The sequence below is a fragment of the Phyllosticta capitalensis genome, assembly GCF_038381095.1.
Source record: "Phyllosticta capitalensis strain CBS 128856 chromosome Unknown BKA78scaffold_13, whole genome shotgun sequence".
Lineage (NCBI taxonomy): Eukaryota > Fungi > Ascomycota > Dothideomycetes > Botryosphaeriales > Phyllostictaceae > Phyllosticta > Phyllosticta capitalensis.
Window position 1 is genome coordinate 1,280,001 of NW_027117451.1, and position 22,010 is coordinate 1,302,010.

The 22,010-nt window shown below is 57.3% G+C and overlaps 11 protein-coding genes across 11 annotated transcripts in view; 4 read left to right on the forward strand and 7 right to left on the reverse strand.

Moving 5' to 3' along the window:
* BKA78DRAFT_65073 (belong to Rho subfamily) overlaps positions 1 to 1,115 on the reverse strand; it is a 1,265-nt gene extending 150 nt beyond the window's left edge. Inside the window, exons 1-5 of the mRNA XM_066893527.1 lie at positions 790 to 1,115; positions 667 to 694; positions 335 to 532; positions 147 to 281; positions 1 to 93 (exon numbers count right to left, since the gene is read on the reverse strand). The exon at positions 1 to 93 is cut by the window's left edge and continues 150 nt beyond it. Coding sequence (XP_066738850.1) covers positions 1 to 93; positions 147 to 281; positions 335 to 532; positions 667 to 694; positions 790 to 857 — 522 coding nt within the window. The 5' untranslated portion in view covers positions 858 to 1,115. The remainder of the gene's footprint in view (positions 94 to 146; positions 282 to 334; positions 533 to 666; positions 695 to 789) is intronic.
* A 1,593-nt stretch (positions 1,116 to 2,708) lies between these two features.
* BKA78DRAFT_259408 (ubiquitin conjugation factor E4) lies at positions 2,709 to 6,016 on the forward strand (the record flags this gene model as incomplete). The annotated part of the gene is made up of 3 exons (XM_066885369.1): positions 2,709 to 2,738; positions 2,792 to 4,408; positions 4,454 to 6,016. The coding sequence occupies 3 exons, from the start codon at positions 2,709 to 2,711 to the stop codon at positions 6,014 to 6,016; spliced, it is 3,210 nt and encodes a 1,069-aa protein (XP_066738851.1).
* Positions 6,017 to 6,359: 343 nt separating this feature from the next.
* Positions 6,360 to 6,969, reverse strand: BKA78DRAFT_259665 (uncharacterized protein; the record flags this gene model as incomplete). Its single annotated transcript, XM_066885392.1, has 3 exons — positions 6,360 to 6,500; positions 6,622 to 6,821; positions 6,915 to 6,969. 3 exons carry the CDS (start codon positions 6,967 to 6,969, stop codon positions 6,360 to 6,362), a joined length of 396 nt encoding a protein of 131 aa, XP_066738852.1.
* A 182-nt stretch (positions 6,970 to 7,151) lies between these two features.
* On the forward strand, positions 7,152 to 9,065 carry BKA78DRAFT_328552 (uncharacterized protein). The gene is made up of 3 exons (XM_066889603.1): positions 7,152 to 7,807; positions 7,916 to 8,161; positions 8,229 to 9,065. Exons 1-3 carry the CDS (start codon positions 7,513 to 7,515, stop codon positions 8,780 to 8,782), a joined length of 1,095 nt encoding a protein of 364 aa, XP_066738853.1. The 5' UTR covers positions 7,152 to 7,512; the 3' UTR covers positions 8,783 to 9,065.
* A 1,019-nt stretch (positions 9,066 to 10,084) lies between these two features.
* BKA78DRAFT_357740 (uncharacterized protein) lies at positions 10,085 to 10,451 on the reverse strand (the record flags this gene model as incomplete). The annotated part of the gene is made up of 2 exons (XM_066892268.1): positions 10,085 to 10,158; positions 10,247 to 10,451. 2 exons carry the CDS (start codon positions 10,449 to 10,451, stop codon positions 10,085 to 10,087), a joined length of 279 nt encoding a protein of 92 aa, XP_066738854.1.
* Positions 10,452 to 11,758: 1,307 nt separating this feature from the next.
* Positions 11,759 to 12,330, forward strand: BKA78DRAFT_300602 (uncharacterized protein; the record flags this gene model as incomplete). The annotated part of the gene is made up of 2 exons (XM_066887225.1): positions 11,759 to 11,822; positions 11,978 to 12,330. The coding sequence occupies 2 exons, from the start codon at positions 11,759 to 11,761 to the stop codon at positions 12,328 to 12,330; spliced, it is 417 nt and encodes a 138-aa protein (XP_066738855.1).
* Positions 12,331 to 12,660: 330 nt separating this feature from the next.
* Positions 12,661 to 13,803, reverse strand: BKA78DRAFT_65449 (uncharacterized protein). Its single transcript, XM_066893530.1, has 3 exons — positions 13,682 to 13,803; positions 13,282 to 13,586; positions 12,661 to 13,170 (listed from the first exon to the last, which is right to left on the reverse strand). The coding sequence occupies exons 1-3, from the start codon at positions 13,695 to 13,697 to the stop codon at positions 13,036 to 13,038; spliced, it is 456 nt and encodes a 151-aa protein (XP_066738856.1). The 5' UTR covers positions 13,698 to 13,803; the 3' UTR covers positions 12,661 to 13,035.
* BKA78DRAFT_328558 (uncharacterized protein) lies at positions 13,564 to 14,886 on the reverse strand. The gene has a single exon (XM_066889604.1). The coding sequence runs from the start codon at positions 14,420 to 14,422 to the stop codon at positions 13,910 to 13,912; it is 513 nt and encodes a 170-aa protein (XP_066738857.1). The 5' UTR covers positions 14,423 to 14,886; the 3' UTR covers positions 13,564 to 13,909.
* Positions 14,887 to 15,790: 904 nt separating this feature from the next.
* BKA78DRAFT_357742 (uncharacterized protein) lies at positions 15,791 to 17,627 on the reverse strand (the record flags this gene model as incomplete). The annotated part of the gene is made up of 2 exons (XM_066892269.1): positions 15,791 to 17,492; positions 17,617 to 17,627. The coding sequence occupies 2 exons, from the start codon at positions 17,625 to 17,627 to the stop codon at positions 15,791 to 15,793; spliced, it is 1,713 nt and encodes a 570-aa protein (XP_066738858.1).
* Positions 17,628 to 17,874: 247 nt separating this feature from the next.
* BKA78DRAFT_328560 (Mur ligase) lies at positions 17,875 to 19,391 on the forward strand. The gene has a single exon (XM_066889605.1). The coding sequence runs from the start codon at positions 17,902 to 17,904 to the stop codon at positions 19,192 to 19,194; it is 1,293 nt and encodes a 430-aa protein (XP_066738859.1). The 5' UTR covers positions 17,875 to 17,901; the 3' UTR covers positions 19,195 to 19,391.
* Positions 19,392 to 21,376, reverse strand: BKA78DRAFT_328562 (uncharacterized protein). Its single transcript, XM_066889606.1, has 2 exons — positions 20,021 to 21,376; positions 19,392 to 19,805 (listed from the first exon to the last, which is right to left on the reverse strand). The coding sequence occupies exons 1-2, from the start codon at positions 21,223 to 21,225 to the stop codon at positions 19,799 to 19,801; spliced, it is 1,212 nt and encodes a 403-aa protein (XP_066738860.1). The 5' UTR covers positions 21,226 to 21,376; the 3' UTR covers positions 19,392 to 19,798.
* Between the last annotated feature and the right edge of the window lie 634 nt (positions 21,377 to 22,010).

Here is a 22,010-nt window from a genome sequence, read left to right on the forward strand (position 1 = left end):
TGCGTGCTCAAAGACTTCTCTGACGCCCTCGTTCGTCTTGGCCGAGCACTCGAGGTACTTGAGCGCGCCAATCTTCTTGCGAACATCTTCGGCCTGGAGAGTGTCAACAAAGGTTGTGGAGTGTGGTGGTTGTTCGATGGGCTTACCTGCTCAGGAGTGACAGGCTTCTGCGAGGTCTTGTGCAGCTCCTCGATGGTCTTTTGGTCGTGGCGCAGATCCTTCTTGCAGCCGACGAGGATAATGGGGAGGCCTTGGCAGAAATGAAGGACCTCGGAGATCCACTGTGGCCGCGTTAGCAAGGGCGGCGGCAGCAAAGACGATGGCAGAGGCGAACCTTTTCCTGGACGTTGTCGAGCGAGTCGGGCGAGTCGACGGCAAAGCAGATGAGGATGACGTGCGAGTCGGGGTACGACAGAGGACGAAGACGGTCGTAGTCTTCCTGACCCGCGGTATCCCACAGAGCTAGTTCGACGTGCTTACCGTCGACCTCGACGTCGGCAACGTAGTTTTCAAAGACGGTGGGGACGTAGACCTGTCGAGGGTATCAGCATCGATGCGCGACAGATGCAGCGGCAGCCGAGAGCGACGATCGGGAGGCTATCAGCGGAGGGGTGGGTGGTGCACGGCGGCGGAACGAAGGGCGAAGGCGTAGGGGATGGAGCTGACCTCGGGGAAAGTGCCCTTGGAGAAGACGCTGTAGAGAAGAGGATGTCAGCAGCGGATCAGGAGGTTCGCGACGAGCGTCGGCGGCGTGGGCGTTGCAGCAGGGCAAACGGGGGAGCAACTCACATGAGAAGACAGGTCTTTCCGCAGGCACCGTCGCCGACGATAACGAGCTTGCGACGAATCTCGGCCATCTGGACGAGTCAACGGGGGTATCTTTGACGGGGTGAGAGGGTGGCGAGGGTGGGTTGGAGGAGGAGGATGATGTCGGGGGTTGCGAGAAGAGGTTGAGGGTTCGGCGGGTTGAAGTCGGAGCGACGCACTTTCTGGGGCTAACAACAGCAGCACAGCCGCAAAGGCGTCGATGGGGGAGTAAGGGGGGCGGGCGGTCAAAGCTGGCCGCGCGGGTGGCTTTGGGCGATGGCGGTGCAAGCGACGAGAGGATGAGGAGGAGATGGTTGACAACAAGACAAGATTGATGGTGAGAGAGTGAGAGGAGAAAGTGGTGTGGTGCAGGTCTGGTGGTCGAGGGACGAGGGACGAGGGACGGCGGCGGCGGGTTGCCAGAGCGCTGGTGCTAGTGGGCGAGTCGACTGGAGGACGGACGACTGGTGCTGGGAGCTGGGTGCTGGGCGTGGCAGACTGGCAGGCCTCTCACTTCTCGCTCTCTCTCTCTTCTCTCCCCCCTTCGGCTAGGCCCGAACTGGCAACATGTCGCGGCCGATAACAACGACACCACCTCATCTCCTATATTTCCTACATTTCCACTTATTATTGTCCCCATTTCCACCCACAAGTCGGTGGCGCTCAAGTCTGCTGCATCCACGTCGGACTGCAGCCTCGGAGCCTACGCGCCTGCAGCCGTGCTCACCTCTCTGCCTGCACTGCTCACCTCTTCCTCTACGAGTACGACGGAAGCTCTGCTACTCCTATCCCTTTTGTTCGACTAGCTACTGCCCATTATTGGCTGCCGACGCCGCGAACAGGTGCATCTTGGCTCTCAGGCCTCAGCAGAGGCAATCGACAAGGCTGAAGACCCACTGCACTCATTGACTTCCCCAGTTTTTGGTACGCCTGGCTATCTGTTCATTTGCTCATGCCTGATCTTCGCAATCATTGGCCTTGATCACTGGCGAGCTCCGTCGCCTCGCCTTGCACTTTTGAGAATAACTACTGCTCGATATGATTGCCTTTGCTGGCTGGGAAAAAGCACGCGACCTCTTTGCCCCTGGATCTCACCCCGCCCGGAAGCGTACCGTGACCCTTGTCATTGATACGCCGCTGCATACTCAACAGTCCTTATGACAAGGTTTACACACCAGCCATATGCAGTAGAATGCAGCTCGTCGAGTCGCAGAGAGCTGGACTATCCAAGGAGCCGTCGAGTTGGCACTATCCAAGCCAAACAAAGCTGCCAGTGACCGAGCCGTACGCGGCAAAAGCATCTGATAATCTGAACAGATAATGCTACATATCAAAGCTCAAAGCTTCAATCCACCGAAACAAGAACATGAAAATTTGCCTAATTCTCGGTCGTTGAAATAGCCTCAATGGGCGGAGATGGATGGCAGAATACCAACGAGACAGCGGCTTGACGTGCATCTGCTTTCCCCCATCATCGAACGACATTGGTTGACATTCTGCCTTGTGAGGCAAGCATTTCACTGCTGTTGACGTAGTCCTTTGCAAATGCTTGGAGGAACAAACTAGAAATTCCCGTGACCGTGCCTGGTTTCTGCCAGATTTGAGAAACCCATGACCATTTCTCTGCTCTGTCAAGACGACCGGAAATCGTGCATCTAGTCTGCAGGAATCGTCGAGTTGGTTGGAGATGCTGCACCGGATTTCGGCGACGCGGGTAGTACATCATCGTCCCGCGCGCAGCTTACCTTAGCATCTCGTAGCTACCACTGCCAGCAACTTCGACATTACTGCTTGCCAGTGCCAATCCAAACCACAACGCCATCCACCACATCTATTTGCCGCCTCCTCTCGCTGTCGCTCCTCCTCTCCCTCCATCGCTACGCTCTGACATTTCGATCATCATGTCTGACGCGCAATCCGAAGCGGACAAGGTACACATCTAGCTCCGCCCACTTCGCGCGCCGTGTGAACTGACGTTCGTTAGATCCGCAACAAGCGCCTCGCAAAGCTTGGAGGCACGCCCTCAGCGTCCGCTTCGCAGTCGTCCATTGACCCCGCTGGCGCGTCAGGATCAGCGTCACCAAGCGCTGCGCCCCAGACGGAGCAGAACTCGCCTCGACCATCCAACATCGAAAGCCCGAAAGTCGCCACAGCTTCGTCGACGAGCGGCCCCTCGCAAAGCTCGCCCAAACCAGCCTCTCCAGCCCTCAAACCCAACGTATCCCTCCCTCAGAAACGCGACAACGAGAGCGAAACACCGCAAAGACCGCGGCCAGCCACTCAAGAGTCCTTGGAAGTCTGGCAGCACAGGGTATTGAGTCACATTTTCAGAGCTACACTGGACGAGGCGAATCAGCAAGATGCACATGGACACAAACTCTCATATCTTCCGGGCGTCAAATCGGACTTGGAGGATGCGCGTGGCCCACTTTTGCTAAGCACAAATGTGTTGGACCAAGCAATTCTGGAGGCTGCATCGAGTCACAAAAAGCCTCTGGACTTTCTGCTCGGTTGCTGGAAGCGAGTTGCAAGACAGACACGAGGCGCAAGCACGGCAGACAAGAATGACCCACGCCGCTCCGAGGTGTTGAAGGAAGCCCGGAGGCTTTGCATGAGCTATTGCATGTTTGCCGTGACCATGCCCGACATGTTTGGCGTAGACTACTTGAACTCCAATCCCCTGGTCACGCACCTGCTGGTTGATCCCGAGGACGACAGAGGCCTGTGCCACGATTTCCTGAACGAGGCCGTCTCCCGGTTTGAGGAGGATGAGAGTATCAAGGACGCTTTTGTTGGCGCCATGGAGCAGCTCAGCGCCATGCTTGCCACATCGAACATGAACCAAGACTACAAGGCCTACGTCCTGGCGCTCCGAAACTTCTCTCAATATCCTCAACTCATCAAGGCCCTGGCAGAGTCTCCAAGATTTTTGCCTGCCGACATTGATGCTCCGAATCTGGAGAATCTCACTCTTCTTGGCCCATTCTTCAAGCTTTCTCCTCTGCAAGCCGAGACTGCATTGACATACTTTTCAGACGCCCGAGGAAGGGACAAGTCGGTGGTCTTGAATGCGCAAAAGGCGCTCCGCATGACACTGTCCACTCATCATGACGATCTCTTTGATGTGGCCAATCGCTTCATCCGGGTCAAGGACTCTCGCAACAGGATGCTCGACTGGTTTGCAGCCACGGTCAACTTGAACCACAAGAGAAGAGCCATGCGCGTGGACAAGTCAAAGGTCTCGTCCGACGGCTTCATGCACAACGTCACCGTGATCCTAGACAGACTTTGCGATCCATTCATGGACTCGACCTTCTCCAAGATTGACCGCATCGACATCAACTACTTGAAGAGATCGCCTCGGGTAGACATAAGAGAAGAAACAAAGTTCAACGCTGATCAAACCGCTTCGGACGCTTTTTACGACATGACGGTGGACGGCGAGAACAACTTCATCACCGAGTGCTTCTTCTTGACGGTTGCTGCGCACCACTATGGCACAGAAGCGATTAAGAGCAAGGTCTCTCAGCTCCAGAAGGATGTCAAGTACATGGAGCGCGAGCTGGAAAAGTTTGAAACGGAACGGCACAAGTTTGCTCATGTGAGAGCCTCCACACGCCCAATTTCCACCACTGACACTTTCTAGAACCCACAACGGCTCCAAATGTTTGAGAATGCCGTAAAGAAATACAAGGACGCCATCGAGAGAGCCCATTGCACAATCTTGGCGACTCAAGGAGTTCTCCTGGATGAGACGACTGAAGGCCGCGCCATGCAGTTCATGAGATATGTCATCGTGTGGCTGCTTCGTATCGTGAGTCCGGGATACCCACAACAAAAGTTGAAGCTTCCACTCCCCGAAGAGCAACCAGAGGCTTTCAAGTTTCTGCCCGAGTACTTTTTGGAAGATGTGGTCGACAACTTCAAGTTCATCACCCACATGATGCCCAACGTAATTACCTCGACCCAGTGCGAGGAGCTCATCACCATCTGCATCACATTTCTCCGCAGCTCATCGTACATCAAGAACCCCTATCTCAAGTCTGGCCTAATCACCATTCTTTACTACGGAACGCTGCCATACTACACCAAGTCCAAGGGTGTCTTTGGCGACTTGCTGTTTGCATGGCCTTTTGCAACCGACAACTTGCTGCACGCTTTGCTGCAATTCTACATCGAGTGCGAGTCTACCGGCGCGCACACACAGTTCTACGACAAGTTCAACATTCGTTTGGAAATCTTCCAGGTCATCAAATGCATCTGGGGCAACCCAGTGTATCGCGAGCACCTGGCCAGGGAGGCCAGCCACAATTTGAACTTTTTCGTCCGCTTCGTCAACCTGCTCCTCAACGACGTCACATTTGTTCTTGACGAGTCATTTACAGCATTCACCTCCATCAACAACCTCACCAAGGAGCTCCGCGATCCCTCGCACTTGGACGAAAACCAGCGCAAGGAGAAGGAGGAGCTGCTCGAATCTTCCAAGCAAAAGGCTAAGAGCTACATGAGCCTCACCAACGAAACGGTTGCCATGCTCAAGCTCTTCACCGAGGCCCTGAGCGACTCGTTCACGATGCCAGAAATTGTCCAGCGTCTGGCAGACATGTTGGACTACAACCTGGACGCTCTCGTCGGGCCCAAGCAGTCCAATTTGAAGCTGGAGAACCCCCAGGAGTACGGCTTCAACGCCAAGTCGATGCTCGCCGAAATCGTCGACATTTACCTGAATCTCAAGGAAAAGGACAGCTTCCTGATGGCGGTGGCGCGAGACGGCCGGTCGTACAAGCCCGAAAACTTCAACAAAGCCGGCAACATCATGCGGCGGTTCGCGCTCAAGAGCGAGGAGGAAATCGCAAAGTGGGAGGCGCTAGCAGCCAAGGTGCAGGCGTTCAAGGACGCCGACGACGAGGAAGAGGCGGACCTGGGCGAGGTGCCCGACGAGTTTTTGGACCCGCTGCTCTTCGAGATCATGGCCGACCCCGTCATCCTGCCCAAGAGCCGCATGACGATTGACCGCAGCACCATCCAGAGCCACCTGCTGTCGGACCCGCACGACCCCTTCAACCGCAGCCCCCTGCAGATTGAGGACGTGATTCCAAACTCGGAGCTCAAGGACAAGATTGCGGCGTTTAGGGCCGAGAAGAAGGCGGCCAAGAGGGCGGCGCAACAGGCCGCTGCTGGCCCCGATGCTATGGACACCAGTGGCTAGGTGGTGGGCGATGAGGGGGTGAGCTGGGTTTGCATCTTTGGCGTTTGGGAGTGGGTGGACTGGAGCCTTGTCGTCCTGAATGCCGCGCCAAGTTGCGTTCGGCAAGGCAAAGTAGGCGCCGACGAGAGGCTCCCTTTGCGTTCATTCTCAACAAGACGGTCGACGTGTGTCAGTCAAGCAGAAGCCCAAAAACGAATTCTCTTTCAAATTTTGCCCAACCGTGCGAGGGCCGTGTTTGCCTCTCAACGCCTGTAAATGCTCCCGTCCTGACTGACTTATTTTCCCATTGACTTGATTGTTCCCATCCTCTATCCCACCCCTCCCTCGGTCTTTTTTGTTCGCTTCAATTCGACTCGGCCTCTTCCTGCTCCTCCTCCCTCTTGCCAAACACGTACGCCAGCCCGCCGCCGACGACGTTTGCCGCGCACAGCCCCAGCGTCACGCCGCGCACGATGCCGCGCGTGCCGAACTTGTTTCTGAACTTCTGTCGAATCGTCAGAATGCGTGCCCATCCTCCTCCCCTCTTTTGTCTCCCAACCCCCCAAAACCAGAAAAACTCGGAAAACCTCGCTTTCTGCTCGTAAACTCGCAAAAAGCGCACGCACCTGCTTCCGCCGCAGCGCCAAAACGGCGTAGACGCCGCTCCAGGCGGCGCTCATGCCCGCGGCGTCCTTTTTGAAGCCGCCCACGTTCAGGTAGCTGGTCAGTAGTAGGAGTGGCGGGAAGGCCATTGGGAGCGCTTGGAAGGGGCGCGCGTGTTGCGCGAAGATGAGCGCGGCGAGGATGGTGGGCGGGAAGGAGTGTTCTGTGAGGGGCGTTGTTAGTTGGCTTTGGAGGCAGAGGTAGTGGGGGAGCTGGGTGATGGTGAGGTGGGAGGTTGGATGGGTGGATTGCTTACCTCCCCATCCGCGTAGCATTTGCAGCGCGCTCTTGGGCGGCTCGTCGTCTGCCATTTTGGTGGTGCTGGTGGTGGTGTTGTTGGAGCTGTGAGGTCTCGCGACAGCGACAGACTTTCGTCATAGCCATGCCGACCAATGACAGGGCGCGTCGGTTTTGGCGCGGGCGGTGAGGGCGATTGAACGTCGGAGGTTCGGGTGATGTGGGAGGACGAACCGGCGGAGGGACTGAAAGACACGCTAGAACGAACATATCTCACACACCCGGTCAATAACGCCAGCTGCTGCGCCGCCGTCCGAAGAAAGATAATCGTCAACACGCAGACCGTCTCTCCCCGACCTCTTTCTGCATCTCGCTAGCATTCGTCTCGAGGCCGCTGCTTTCACCACCACTTCCTCCTCCACCTGGCCCATCCATTCGTCTGGGGCCCCGCGCCTCACTACTCGTTCGTCTTCCAAACATCGACGCTAGCTACATACGCAGGCACTTGGGCATACCAACCACCACCAGACGGCCTCTCTGCGCGCGCAAACCACGCACCCGCCCACCTCTCTCTCCTCTTCCTCTCCTCTCCACCTTCGCCATCCCAACCTCCGGGCATGTCGGCCAAAGCATCAGGCGCCGACACCAACGGCGGCGACGGGGCGCGCAACCGCGCCAACAACGGGAGCGGCCACCACGACGGCAGCGCGGGGCGGGCGTACACGGTCGAGCAAAAGGCGGCCGTGCTGCGCATCAAGCGGTGCAGCCCAACCGCCTTTTACGAGATTTTGGGGCTGGAGGACCGCCGCGCGACGTGCTCCGACGCCGAGATCAAAAAGTCGTATCGCAAGCTGAGCCTGCTCACGCATCCGGACAAGAATGGCTACGAGGGTGCCGACGAGGCGTTCAAGAGTAAGTAGTGGGCATTTGGTTGGAGGGGGCACGGGGAGCTTTTCTGTTGTTTTCCCTGGTTGTTGTGGTGTTGATGCATCGATGGCTGACTTGGATCTCTGCTGGCAGTGGTGTCCCGCGCATTCCAGGTGCTCTCAGACCGGGACAAGAAGGAAAAGTACGACAAGTTTGGCGGCGACCCAGACAACCGCTTCGGGGGCGGCGCGTCGGCGTCGGCAGAGTCGCCGTTCAGCGGCTTCCGGACAAGAGGCGGCGGCGGCCCGCGGGGTCCAATGTTTGAAGAAGAGATATCACCAGAGGAAATGTTCAGGCAATTCTTTGGCGGTGGCATGGGTGGGTTTGGGGGTCCGTTTGGTAAGCCACCACATCTACCTGGCTGATCTGCGTTTGAACGCATTCTCTAACAACAACTCCTCCACAGGCGGCCCTGGCATCTTCGACACCGGCCCCGGCTTCGTCTTCAACCTCAACGGCGGGCCCGGCATACGCGTGCACCAATTCGGGGGGGCACGCCCACGCCGCCGGCCTGCCAACGCCGCCGCCGAACCCGCACCCAGCCTGGGGGCAGCGCTGCAATCACTCCTCCCACTGCTCCTCCTCTTCATCGTGCCACTCCTCTCATCCCTCTTCTCAGGCAGCGGCAGCAGCCCGGGTCCGACAATCCGGCTGGACGCGGCGATCCCGCCGCACACGCACCAGCGCATCTCGGAGCGGCTGCACATCAACTACTTTGTGGACCCGCGCGAGGTGGAGGAGCTGAGCAAGTCCAAGCTGCGCGACCTGGACCGCGAGGCCGAGGGCCGCTACATGCGCAAGCTCAACCTCGAGTGCGACGCCGAGTACGCCCGCAAAAACGACCTCTTCCTGGCCGCCAAGGGCTGGTTCTTCACCGACGAGGAGCGCCTCCGCCAGGCCCGCGACCTGCCCATGCCGTCGTGCGAGCGCTTGGCCAGCTTTGGCTATGCGAGGAGATAGACGAGGGCTGTAGCATAGGTGTGGCTGGCTGGCTGGCGGGCGGGCGTTGGGGCGCGTTTTTTCTCCGTTTCTCTTGTTTGTATGATGGTATGGTATGGTATGGTATGATATGCAAAGACGGCGGCGGCGGCGGCGGTGGCCGACCCCAGGTCGTTTGTGTTGGATGATGTGTCGTGGGCTACGTACGGTACTCTCTGGAATGATGCGGCGCGGCGACAAGACTTGCTTGCTTGAGCGTTGTCGTTTTTTTTTTTTTTTTTTTCCATACCAAGTTTTTCCCCCTCTCCCAATCTCACAAACCATTGGTTGTCGGTCTGGATACTGCGTGGTCGATGCCCAGGCAGACAGACAGACGGGCAGAAAATCTGTCCTTGGAATCAAAAAACTTGACACTACCTATGCATCTATCCCTCACCCCTTTTGTGTCCGTCGTCCGTCCATCTTTCTTTCAACCCATCCATCCCACCCCGTTCCCATCAAACGTGCTGGAAACCCCCCTCTACCATGCATGAACATTTCCCCTTCCCTTCCCTTCTCTTCCCAATGAAGTGTAGACGGACGGCGCGGGCGACTGACTGACCGACTGGCCTTGGAGGCTTTTGGCTCGACGCGGTCGTTTTTGCTACATGAACCCCCCTATTCTCTGCTGAGCCACCTAAGGTATACCACCAATTCCAACCACACAGGGGGCGGGGCCAATGAAAGGAATGACGGTGATCAGTCATGTCAGATGGCTTTTTTTTTGTTTTCGGGTTTTGTATGGTATGGTCAGGTTGGGTCGGGTTGATGGGTTTGTATATTCGCGCCGATCTAGTAAGCTGCCCGTTGTTGGATGAAGGAAAGTCTACTCTGGGTTTCTGTGATAGGGAATGCGCAGATGGCTGCAGGCTACGCGCGCGCTATGTGGCAGAGAGGGAGAGCTGTGTATGTATGTGGAGATGCAATGCAATGCAGCAAAAGACTGAAATGATAATGATGATGATGATGCGGGTGCGTGCTTTGATGCGCGAGAGGCTTTGTGTGAGTGGGTAGGTACATGTAGACTTGACTTAACAGTGAAACAGGCATGCTAATTGCTGACGTACTGTGCACGGGTTGATTGATGCCTACATGTGTACGGACTGCCAGCACTGCCGTACGGGGGTTGGGTATTGGGGACTGTTGGACTGGCTGGCTGGCTGGCAGGCAGACGGCGTAGGAGAACGCGGCGTCCAGTACATGTACAGTATGGTGTTGACGGGAGTCGAGGATGCTTGATTCAACTCCATACAATGCAATCCGAATGATGCGGTTAACGCGATATTACAACTCGACTGACGCAAGCAGATGGGTCTCCCAACCCTCATTCTCCTCCTCCTGCGCTCTCCCACCCGCCCCTTCATCATCATCAACATCGACCACAACTCACCCCACCACAAAAAGAAGCTCCCTCCCTCACTCCCCCCTCCTCTCATCATCGACTACCGCGGCGACCCTCATCATCCTCAGCCTCGCCACCACGCGACGGGCGCTGCTGGTCGCGCGGCTGCTCCGAGTTTGCGGCCGCGGTTTGGTCCTGCAGCTGCTGCGGCGGCGGCGACAGCGTCTTCTTGCCGGTCCAGATCTTGGATTTGTGGGCGGGCTTGGGCGTCGAGACGGGGAGCGCCGGGAGGTACGTCCAGGGCGGCATGATGGTGGTGAAGAATTCCTTTCGGAAAATTGGTGGATTGGTTTTTTTCTTATTTCTTCCTTCCTTCAAATGGGAGGGACAGCGCTCTCCGTTCCCTTTGGTGGCACGCGCAGCTAATGGTTCGAGCAGGTAGGTAGATAGGCGTCCTCGCTGGTGTTTGTCGGTCTGGCCTGACCCGACCCAACCCTGATCCTTGTTTCAGGAGAAATAATGGGGGAGGCTCAAAAGGGCCGACAGGAAGAATGATAGCGACGGAGAGAGACAGGAAACGACCTGGTCCTTGGGTGGTCACGCGACGCGGGGGAGCTTTCCAATGCGATGATGGATGATGCGCAAATAATAATCAGGCGAGCTGAGCTCAGGGTTGATTGGCAAGGAAGCAGAATCAATAATGGATGGCAGCGTCGGACGTTGTCTTTTTGATTCTTCTCAGCCCATGTGGGATAGATGGATGATAATGGTCTGTCTGTCCGGCTTCGAGTTTCCGAGGTGAGGTTGCTGTCCGCTCACGCGCTGCGCTGCGCTGGCTGGCTGGTTCAAGGCGTCGTCGTGGTCCACGGAAATGTCGTCGGCGGTGGGATGCGCGAGGGTGGTGGTGTGCAACTCGGCATCTGCAGAGAGGATGATGTACGGCGACAACGGAGGAAGGAGGGGCAAGCAAAGTAAGCGTGCGTGTGGCGAGACGGAGAGACAGGGGAGAAGAAGAGAAAGGGAGAGTGAGTGAGAACGGGCGGCCGGCCGCTCGTTTATATGCGAGGTGCAATGATACAGAGAGGATGGCTGGCTGCCTGTGCGTGTGCACGCGCTGCCCTGCTTTTTCTGGAGAGGCACAGTTTTAGTGAAGGGAGCGGGAGCAGCAGCACGTACCTACATGTACAGAAAGGAGCAGTACCTAGGTAGCAAGGGTGCAGCAAAAGGTCAGACTGACTTCAGGCGGCCTAGTATCAACCTACCAATACCATTCCTAGAGAGCACAGCACAGCCTGCCTCCCCCTAACCCATCACGCCACGAGTGTGGAAGAAAGATGGAGAAGAGACGGACGCCGGAGAGGCCTACATTCGTACTCTCTACACCATCAACCGCGCCTCATCGTGTCGCCTGTCGCCACCCCTCTCTTCCAGTCCCAGCAAAAATCAAACGAACTAGCCCAACAATCTCAATCCCGTCGAGATACATTTTGTGGGTGGTGCGCTCTTCTGCCCGTGTGCCTTGGCCACGCATGCACATCTCGCACCTCTTCCCCCTCTCCTGAACCACATAGTCACCTACATGAATGTGCTGTACTGTACCTGCAGGAGTAGCCATCATGGCACAAAACCACTCCTTTTCTTCACGTCCAAAGCTTTCCTGCATTATCCGACCTGACGGCCGTACGTCAACTCGGCTGCTGCCGGTCCGCCCAGCAACCGTCTCACCACGTCCTCTCCCACCACCACACCTGCCGACCAGACTACTTTTTAGCCGCGACAGCAGCACACGCGTCGTCAAACCGTCGGCTAGCAGTCGCTCTCCTTGCGCCAAACAGGGCATGCCACTGAAAAGGCACGTCCAGCCGACGGCCATGGTATCGTCTGTCAGCCTGAACCTACCCCCACTGACCCTGCCATGGCGGATGAAATCGAGATCAACCCATCCAACAAGCCGGTTGCCGCGGCGGCGCCGTCCGTTGACAGGATGCTTGCGCGATCCTGCCGAGCGACCGAGGCCAACCTTGATGGCGCCGTCTGCGCTCCGCCCGTCGTGCGGTTTTCCAAACGTCTTCCACCATGGCTGCAGCTTGACGGCTCCGATGCTACAGATTTCAAGACAAAAGATACAAGCACCAAACACGTAGCAGTTAGTCGAGCTCGCCGCTTCTCCCTTCTTCCAGCATTGTGAAATCGCTTTGCGGCGTTCTTCGACTGCCGGCGACCATGTGTGGACGGCGAGCTGTACTATCCGTAGTCCGCAACGTTTTCTCTAGCGCCGGCCATGCGCGCCACGCGGCGAGTCTGAAAGAGGACCGGCTTGCGGGAGCGTTGGCGGGAGGAGGAAGAGGCGCTCCGGCGGCGTCTAACTACTCCTACTCCTAGCTCAAGGAGTACCAGTTTCCATCTACAGGTACAGTACGTGTAGCCATGACGTCAGGGTGACGAGTCGCCTCATGTCCTCGGCTCCCTGCACGCGAACCCACCCACTTACCCACCAGACATGGGAGAACCGGAAACTTGGAAGATTCCAGCCCCCCGTCATCATGGCAATCTTGCCAGATTCCCAGCGTCGGATGAGGGGAATTCTGTTTTGGAGCAGGACGTGACCGACTCTGATCGAGGGATTTGCGGGATCGTCGAAAGAAAGACCATGTCGCCCGAGCCGGACGCACGACGCGGTGGGGGTTCACGCACGCAACAAGTCAAGAAACGTCGTCCGTCGTCCGACTGTCGGGTACAGGGCATGTATATTGCATAACTACATGTACCTATCCAACCCCTCCGAAACCATCCACCCCAACATATCATCCCGTCACTCCAGGGTCCACATCAAGTCGTCCGCCCTTGGCCAACCAGCAACTCGAAAGCTAGGTCGGTCCCCTTGGTTATCCACCTAGTCAAACGGGTTGGTGCGCGTGCCCCAGTACGTCAGGATCAAGCTCAGCCCGACCGTCTCGGCCAGCCGCGTCACGGTGCCGACGGCGATGGTGTCGAGCGGGCGCTTCTCTGTGATGAAGGCCGAGATCAACTAGCACACACGTCACTGTCAGCCAACTGCAAAAACAAAAAAAGGAACAAAGAAACCACCACCAGCGGCAGCTCGACATCAGAAACAAGGCAGGCGGCAGACGGTACTCACACTGGGCCCCGAACTCGCCAAAAACACCAACCCCCCGAGATACGCGGCGCCCTTGTAGCTCAGCGTGCCCGTGGCGTTGATCAGCGCCGCGACGCCGTACGTCTGCACCACGCCGCCGAGCACCGAGCTGCCCCAGCTGGCCGCCGCCGTCGCCGTCTCCTTGCTGCGGAAGAACTCCTCCTTGGTGTTGGCCCGCTGCGCCTCGCGGTATGCCGACCCGAAGACGGGCCCCAGCACCGCCAGCGAGATGGCGTGCGTGTACGCCGTGCCGAAGGCGATGGCGCTCGGCTTGACGGGGGGCAGGTCTAGAGGGGGTTAGTCGGGCGAGATGGAGGTGGGTGGGTGCGGGATGGGGTAAGGTGGGTGAAGGAAGGGGTGGTGGAGAGGGGAGGGAGCGTACAGTGCAGCGTAGCCATTGTGATGGATCACGATAATTATTTCCTCGTGTGTAGCCTTGGTAAGACGTCGAGTCCGAGTCTGCGTGTATGTAGGAGTTAAAGTAAAGCGAGCAACAGAGAGGGCAACGGAAGGGCAAAGGGCTAAAGTGACAGCTCCCCGTCTCTTTATGAAGTCAACCACCCATCTAACCCGATTCAAAGCAGGGCAGAGCTAGGAACTGTGGCTGAGGTCACGGCATGGACCTGGGCTTTATGTCGTGCCGATGACGAAATGCCATGGCACTCACTACTAGAGCGTGGGAGAGGGACAAGAATTGGCAGCCAGCGCTAGACTCAAAACAGACGCGTAGAGACAATGGTCGTTTTTCATGCCTTGCCTTGCCTTGTGTCGAGGTGTCTGCCTGCGTGCCTGCTCTCCATCGCTCGAGTGGGCGAGTCGAAGTTTCGAGGTGCTGTTCTGTCAAAGTGGAGCCGACGCTCTTATGTAAATACATACTGCATACACATGTGACACCATCCCGTTCCTTCTTTAATATCCACCTCCCATTCCTCAAACAAAAAAATCCTGCTTCAAGCTTCTCTGCTTCAAGCTGCTTCAAGGACTGGCTTCCTTTTAAATCGTCGAGCTCCAACCTAATACTCAACCACGCGCTGTAACAACTACCACAACATGAACACCATCTCCTCTCCTCTACAGCAGCCCGCAATCCCATCCACAACATTGCCCAACATCCACCATACATACAACCATCCAACTACCCCTACTCTCTGCTCCATACCTACTCTCGCATCTTCTCGTCCTCCTCCTCCTCCCACCACTCACACTTGAACAAAGAACATCATCCCGCAGACCGTGCTGTCACACTGTCGATGCACCAACGACGTCATAAGTGGCTGAAGCTACTCAGCTGGCCGGCCTTCCATTTTTTCCATTACCCCGCTTCCCCACGCCCGCCCCAGCCACAGCGCACACACACGCCTAGTCCCTTGTGGTCCATGACCATCATCCCTTGCATCAGCGAGCAGCAGCGTGCCACTTTCCGACTTGCTGATTGGGGCAGGGAGAGGGCAGACAGGGGCCATACGTGGTACTCACTCAGTCAACGTCGTTGTTGGTAATGTGGATTGGTGTGTGAAATCAAGATGTTGGTTGAATGGTCCATGTATTACTATTGTAAATACATGCTCCTACACATGCAGCTGATGGCATCTTCAATACCCACCCTCCTAGGTACCTGGAACGTGATTCCATTTTACGTCAGTGCTGGTTTTGGTTTTGGTTTGGTTTGGCAGAGCCGGCAGGCGGGCGGGCACTTAATAAATACATCTTCTCTATTTGTGTACGCGCCGCCATGTGGACGCCCGTTGCCTGCTGCACTTTAGACTGAGGGTGTCCATTTAACTTGATGACTTGCAGATTACCACTTACCCCTGCTCCGACAATTGGCAAAGCAACCACATTTTTGACACGACATCTGGTAACCGCTTGCTTGCTTGCCTGCTATATTCCTTACTCTATACTTAAGCGCCGACAGGCCCCCTGGAAAACCGCTAGAACAGACCGCAGATACGAAAACATCAAAACCCGGACGAAGCCCGTCCCGTGCATAGACTGTAGTGAGTTTGGCCGTTGGATGACAAAGTCCCTCGCCTGCTTGTGTTGAAGATGGTGCCCGCGCATCTTGCAGCTTTTTGGAAGAAACAAAAAGAAATAAAGAGCATTCATGATCATGGCAAAAACGCCAAGGACAGACAGACGAACAGCAACATCAACTGCTTTCCCTGCCTGTCCGAAAGGCGCTCGCAGCTTTTGTCAGAATAAATAGTTAGGAGCACCAGCAACGCCGCCACCAACTACTCCTTTTTTGGCCCAGCCAGTTTAGTCCAGTCCAGTCCAGTCCGTCGGGTCCCTGCAACCATCCAGCAAAAGCACACAAGACAAAAGATGAAAGATCCCACGACTAGGCAGGGAGCCTCTGTCCCTCGAGACTCGCGCAAAAAAATCACAGCAGCACAAAACAATCAAACAAATGCACCATCTTTTTTGGTCCCGACGGACGACATCTAGCCGCGGCAAGCAAGCACGGCGTCAAAGCCACGCGGGGGAAGAATCAAATCTCGTCAGCGACGGGCCGCTCCGACAGCCGCGCGCCAACAGCACGCTCAGCAGCCGCAGCGCGCTCCGCGCGTCGACGGGCGCGCGCTGCCTCCATGCTCGCCGCCGGCTCCTCGTCTTCAAACGTCGGTAACAAATGCTCAATGAGGTCGGCGTCGTATTCTTCCTCGTCATCGAGCTCGGCAGGGCGTTCCAGGAGCTCCTCCAATTCAGCTTCGTTCGTGGCATGCGCCATATACGTCGTCGGCGACATGCGGTAAATGGAATATCTTTCCCCGCCGGCCGGAAAGATCTCTGCCTCTTGACGGTCCTGCGAATTGCGCGTAGAGCCCGGACGGCTCACGATGATTGCGCTGTCGCGCCTATCGTCGTTTTCCAGAGAGCCCGCGGGTCGGTTCACACCAGCATCGTTTCCTGACCTCGGAGACTGCGAGCGGGAGCCAGACGGCTCATAGTTGCGAATGATGTTGGCGATCCCTCGCAGGCGCGAGTGCGCACCCGGGTAGCGGCTGGGATCGCGCGCCGGCGGCGAGGGTGCAGTTGCCCAGGGACGATTGCCCGATTCATCGTCAGGCAATCGTGCGCGGCGGAAGGCCCAGGGTGGGTCCACACCATCAGAGTCCACATCATCTTCAGTCTCACAAATCAACTGTTCCTCATAGGACCGATCAATCGACGGCTCTGTGAGTTCGGTCGGCGTAGACCCATCCGACGCCGAGCGCGACGATTGCGTCCCAGTCTGCGACGTGGTGTTGGAAGTGGAGAAGGAAGCCGATGCAGCGGCAGAGGTAAATGATGAGTCGGCGCTGGGAAGATGAGCATCCGGAGTGATGGTTGTGAGCATAGTCTCCCAGTGGTCAGACGGAGGGGATGGAGGAGAGCTAATACTGCGCTCACGGTCACCAAGACCATCAACATTAGTCGGACTCCATGAATCGCGAAGCGTGCTTTGGCGGAGGCCGCTAGGTGGCATAGGGCCATCGGTGACTTGACGTCGACCCATACGCCTCAGAGGTGGAAAGTCGGGTGCGTCCGGTATTGGCAAGCGGTTAGGCCTGCCCGTAGATCTGATGCGCGCATTGATTCTTGCCCAATTCCTTTCATTCCTTGCATTATATTCATTTTCCAGTCTTCTGAAATCGCGACGACTAGCTTGCCTGGCGTCCGCCATGGCATCTGTTGCTGCACGAGCTCGTCGAGCAGCAGCGATGAGTGCGGCGTCGGGGCGGCCGACATCATCGTTGTCGCGAAGCGGACGAGCTCGTCGGAGAAGGCTCCCAGTGCTCGTTGTCCTGGTGGCGCCGTTGCGGTCATACGTGCGAGAATTTTCATCCAAACTCCTAGAATAGGAGTCTCTTGGGGGTCGCGAACTCAATTCCATGCCAAGAAGAAGACGGGAAGAAGTTGCATCTCTCTCACGGGCGGTTGGCACAAGATAGGACGGGCGATCCGACTCGAGCACGTCGGGAGTATCGACGACGTCGACACTGCGGGGGCGTCTCGAGATTTCGGCAGCTCTCAAGGCGTCGCGAACGCTGGGGGAGATGAAAGTGGTGGACGGGAGGCGGCGGAGGTCGATGGTACGGCGAATGACGGCCGGAGCATTGCGGCGACGGATGGGAGAGCGCGCTTCGGCCGACGCGTCTCTCTTGGTCGCGGAAGCCTTGGGCGCGGTGTCGTTGGAGTAGCTCCAGAGTCTGAGTGGCTCGGTCAGCGATGATCCAGATGGTTGTGGATGCGCTCGGGTGGAGAGCCACATGTGAGGCTGGAGCGGCGCGCGACGCGCGTGCACCGGCCCGGACAGGCGCGTGGGCTACTTACTCAAGACCCATGGTTGCAGAAGTGGCTGGTTGAGGGAGCGGAGCTGTGATGGTAAACGAGCGACAAAGATGGATAGGAGGAGTTTGGAGGATGAATGCACTCAGGCAGAGAGGTAGAGGGTGAGAAAGATGGGAGAAGGAAGCAACGCGACAAGCGCAGGAATGGATGCGCTTCGGGATTAGCGCGCGCTGCACGGGCCATCTCCTCCACACGGCACTAAACCAACCCTGGCGGACTCCACCACCAACCAAGACTCAACACCACGACAATCCATCTGGATATATCATGATCGAGCTGGGCCTCGCTCGCATCACCAGGCTCCTCACAAACACTCCGCTGCCATGGAAGGCCATTCACGTGGCCGGCACCAACGGCAAGGGCTCCATCTGCGCCACGGCCTCTGCCATGCTGCATAGGGCTGGCGTATCACATGGCCGCTTTACCTCGCCGCACCTGGTCGACCGGTGGGACTGCATCAACATCAACGAAGAGCCCGTTGCCGAGTCGCTTTTTCGTGAAATCGAGCGCCTGGTGCAGAGTCGCAGCGAGCAAGAGGGCATCCACGCCAGCGAGTTCGAGGTCCTGACGGCTACGGCCTTTGAAATTTTCACCCGCGCCGGCATCCACGTCGGCGTCATCGAGACGGGCATGGGCGGCCGTCTTGACGCGACCAACGTCCTCCAGAGCCCCTTGGTCACGGTCATTGCCAAGATTGGCCTCGACCACCAGGCCTTTTTGGGCGACACCATTGAAAAGATTGCTGCTGAAAAGGCCGGCATCCTCAAGCCTGGTGTGCCCTGCGTAGTTGCCGGAACCAATCCGCCCTCGGTGCTCCAAGTCATTGCGGAGCGCGCAAAGGAGATTTCGGCTGGTCCAATCTACCAAGTCGACGGCGTGCCCAGCGCAACGCAAGCAAACTCAGAGTACGCCAAGTTCCTTCAGGCGAGGACGTACCAACCCCACGAGCTCCTCAACATTGGCTGTGCCCACAAGGCCACTCTGCTCGCCCTAGAGGCTCTTGGACGCAAGCCGGCCGACGAGCTCAGCCTGTTTTATGGCCTCAAAGACACGGTGCTGCCCGGCCGGTTACAGAACATCGACCTAGCACCTCTCACCGGCCGCACCGCCCCCGTGCTGCTAGACGGCGCCCACAACCCAGACTCGGCCCAAGCCCTCGCCAGCCGTGTAGACATGCTCAGGCAGAACGGCGGCGCGGCCAACGTCGTCTGGGTCCTCGCCGTCAGCCGCGGCAAAGACGTGTCGGAAATGTTTCGGCCGTTGCTCAAAGACGGCGACTCGCTCGTAGCCGTCGAGTTTGGCCCCGTAGACGGCATGCCCTGGGTGACCTCGACGCCCGCCGACGACGTCATTTCTACCGCGCAGCAGCTCGCAAAGCTTGACAAGGCTGTTGCCGTGGGCGCCGACGTCCACCGCGGCCTGCAAGTCGCCGCTCAAATTGCCCGTGATGATGGTGCTGGAGACGCCCCGCTGGTGGTTGCAGGTAGTCTGTATCTGGTTTCTGATGTGATGAGGCTCCTCAGAAATGCAGAGGCCGGTCAAATCAAGCTTTCGACGTGATCTAGGCTGCTCAGAAGAGTGTACGTGACGTGAAATGGACCAACAGACCAACAGTGTCCTTGAAGTCGAGTACCAGAAGTCGCCCCTGAAGGAAAAGCTTAGGAACCAACTGGAATCTGCTGGCATTACTCACGCATCACCTACGTTCACCTTAACCATATCTCAAGAAAGTAGAAACCTCATCTCATCTCATGCCATCTCACCTATATCTACAATGACCTCCAGTCACTCTCGCTCTCCGCACCTTCCTCCCCTCAACCCTGTCACGCATCTCCCCTCATAATACACCTCCCCATCATAACCCTACCCCAACCTTCTCCCCCTTCCCTTTCATTCCTCGGAATCAGGGTCAGAAGAAAGAGAGAAGACAACTGCAGCCTTGTCCGAATACCACTCGCTCGCTCATTACCATGCCTGTTTGTCCCCCCGTTCATTTCTCCTTCCGTTACTGCTGCCACTGCCGCTGCCGACCCAGAAAATCTCGAGTGCTCCTTGGACCCGGGTACGCGGGGAAGACGAAGGGGCGAATATGCGGATGAAGTGGTGGTACGTTGACAGAGTTCCATGCGCCGTCGTCGTCGTTTGGTGCGGCATCCATGGTTGTTCAGCAACTGCGGCACGTCACACACGTCAGCAAACTTGGCAGTTCAACAAGCGGATGCATGGATGGATGAATGGAGGCAGGGTGGAGTGGGGGCGCGGTGCGGTGGACGAGACAAGGTGGGTCTAGGAGGTGAATGGAATGGAGCAAGCGGGCAGGACAGACGCATGGCCAAACAAACAAACGAACAAACAAGGAAGTAAAAGGGAGGCAGAAACCACTTACGACGAGTAAATCTCATCCTTGACCTGGATCATCTTGCCCGCAGGCGTCGACGGACAGACATTGACATTGGAGTGGCGACCTTCATCTGCCTCATCCTCCTCCTCCTCGTCCTCGTCATGATCGTAATCGTCATCGAGGCGACGCTGCGACTCCTGGCGACGACGGCCGTGGGCAGCGGAAGCAGAACCAGCGGCGGAGTTGGAGTTGGAAGTGGAGGTAGTGGGGACAGCGGTCTTGTGGCGATGACCACCCGTCGAAGCGCGCCTCGTCGTGTGCGAGGGCTTGCTCTTCTTGCGCGGCGGCTGCTGCTGCTCAAAGTCCTCGTCGCTGGTGTGGTCGCCCGAGTCGCCGGCGAGTTCGTCGTTGTCGAGGTTGGCGGCGACCGAGTTGCGCTTCTTGCTCCTAGGCATGGTCTTACGCGACGACGTGGCAGCGCTGTTACTGTTGACGTTGGCGGTAGTGGCTCCTCCTCCGGCCTTGGGCCTTGCGGCTCTGGATCTCTTCGCGTTGGTCGGCATGTCGGTGGCAGACGACGACGAGGAAGTGAGGGCCATGGCATGGCTGCGGATAGCGAGCGACTCAACGGGCTCACTGAAGAACTCCATGCGCGTGCCATCCGACGCGACGCAGCGCGCAGTTAACCACTCGGTGTAGCTCAAGCCCAGCTCGGCCGTCGTCTGGAGCGCGCACTTGGCCGCCTGGCCATTGAGTGGGCTGCGCTGCAAACGGGCAAGGAAGCGCGTGTTCTTGATCTCCTCCTTGGGCAGACGCTTCGTGGCTTCCTTCAGACAAAACGCAAAGTCGGTGCCGCGCCACTCCTCCTTCGCCATCTTGAACATGGTGATGGGCTGGTAGACGTCGGCGCCGAGCACCTTTGTGCGGCGGGGTCCCAGATGCTTGACCTGGCGCTCGAGCTCGGCGTTTTCGTTCATGATGGCGATGAGCTTGGCGCTGATCCACGCAATGGCCTGCTTGAGGTGCGACACGGTGATGAGCGGGTTGCTCTCCAGGATCGCGTAGTCCATTTCGGACTCGCGCATGCGCTGTGGTCGGATGAGAACCAGGTACGTCTTGAGGTACTTGAGCGGATCCGTCTGGAGCAGCTCGGCCGGCGGCAGCGGCATCCGCGGGTGAGTCTGGGAGTATGTGTATGAGATGCGCTCGAGGCCGCCCATTAACATGTTGCTGTGGTTGTCGGGCGACATCTTGTCAATTTCCAGACTGCTGGACCGCTTTCGGATGATCTGGTTCTCGAAGGTGTTGAAGGGTTGTGGAAGAGGGTGAGGAGGCAGCCACTTTGCTGAAGTACGCCTAGCGCCGGGGCTCTGTGGAAGAGGGTGAGGAGGCAGCCGCTTTCCTCCTCCGACCACGGAGTTGTCGAAGTTTTGCACGTACTCTGCGTTGCTCGCTAGGCCAAAAGCCTTGACAGGAATGCTGGGGAGCACACTTTTGTTTTCAGCTTCCACCTCATCATCATTCAGATACTCGTCCCCAGAGAACTTTCGGATTCCCTGCAACATGTAAGGGTCCATGGCTGCAAATAGACAGTGATTTGAACAGTTCCGGTGATAGAAAGGGGTAGAGTGCGTTTCGACGTGTATGCTGGCGTTGTTGGTATTGATTGAGCACGGAGAAGTAGGGATAGGGAAGCAAAATCTGCCTTCACAGTGTTGTTCTGTCGCCGAGACAGCCGCGCGGATTGTGGAGACAGCCATGGAGTACAACCACCCAGCATAGGAGCTACGACCTTTCAAGAAAGAAGGCGTGTAAAGACTGTAGTCCACATCCCATGTTGTCTGGAGGATTGACGAGGTCTTGACTCCAGACTTGGGTTGATCCCAATCCAGCACAAAATCTGTGGGATAGCCGTTGTCGTTGTGCATATGGCAACATCCAGCTTGTCAGGTCAGACAACTCTAAAGCCACGATAAAGACCACGACGGTGGGGTGTGCGAAATTCGTCAAAGTAAGAGAAATAACATGAACCAGC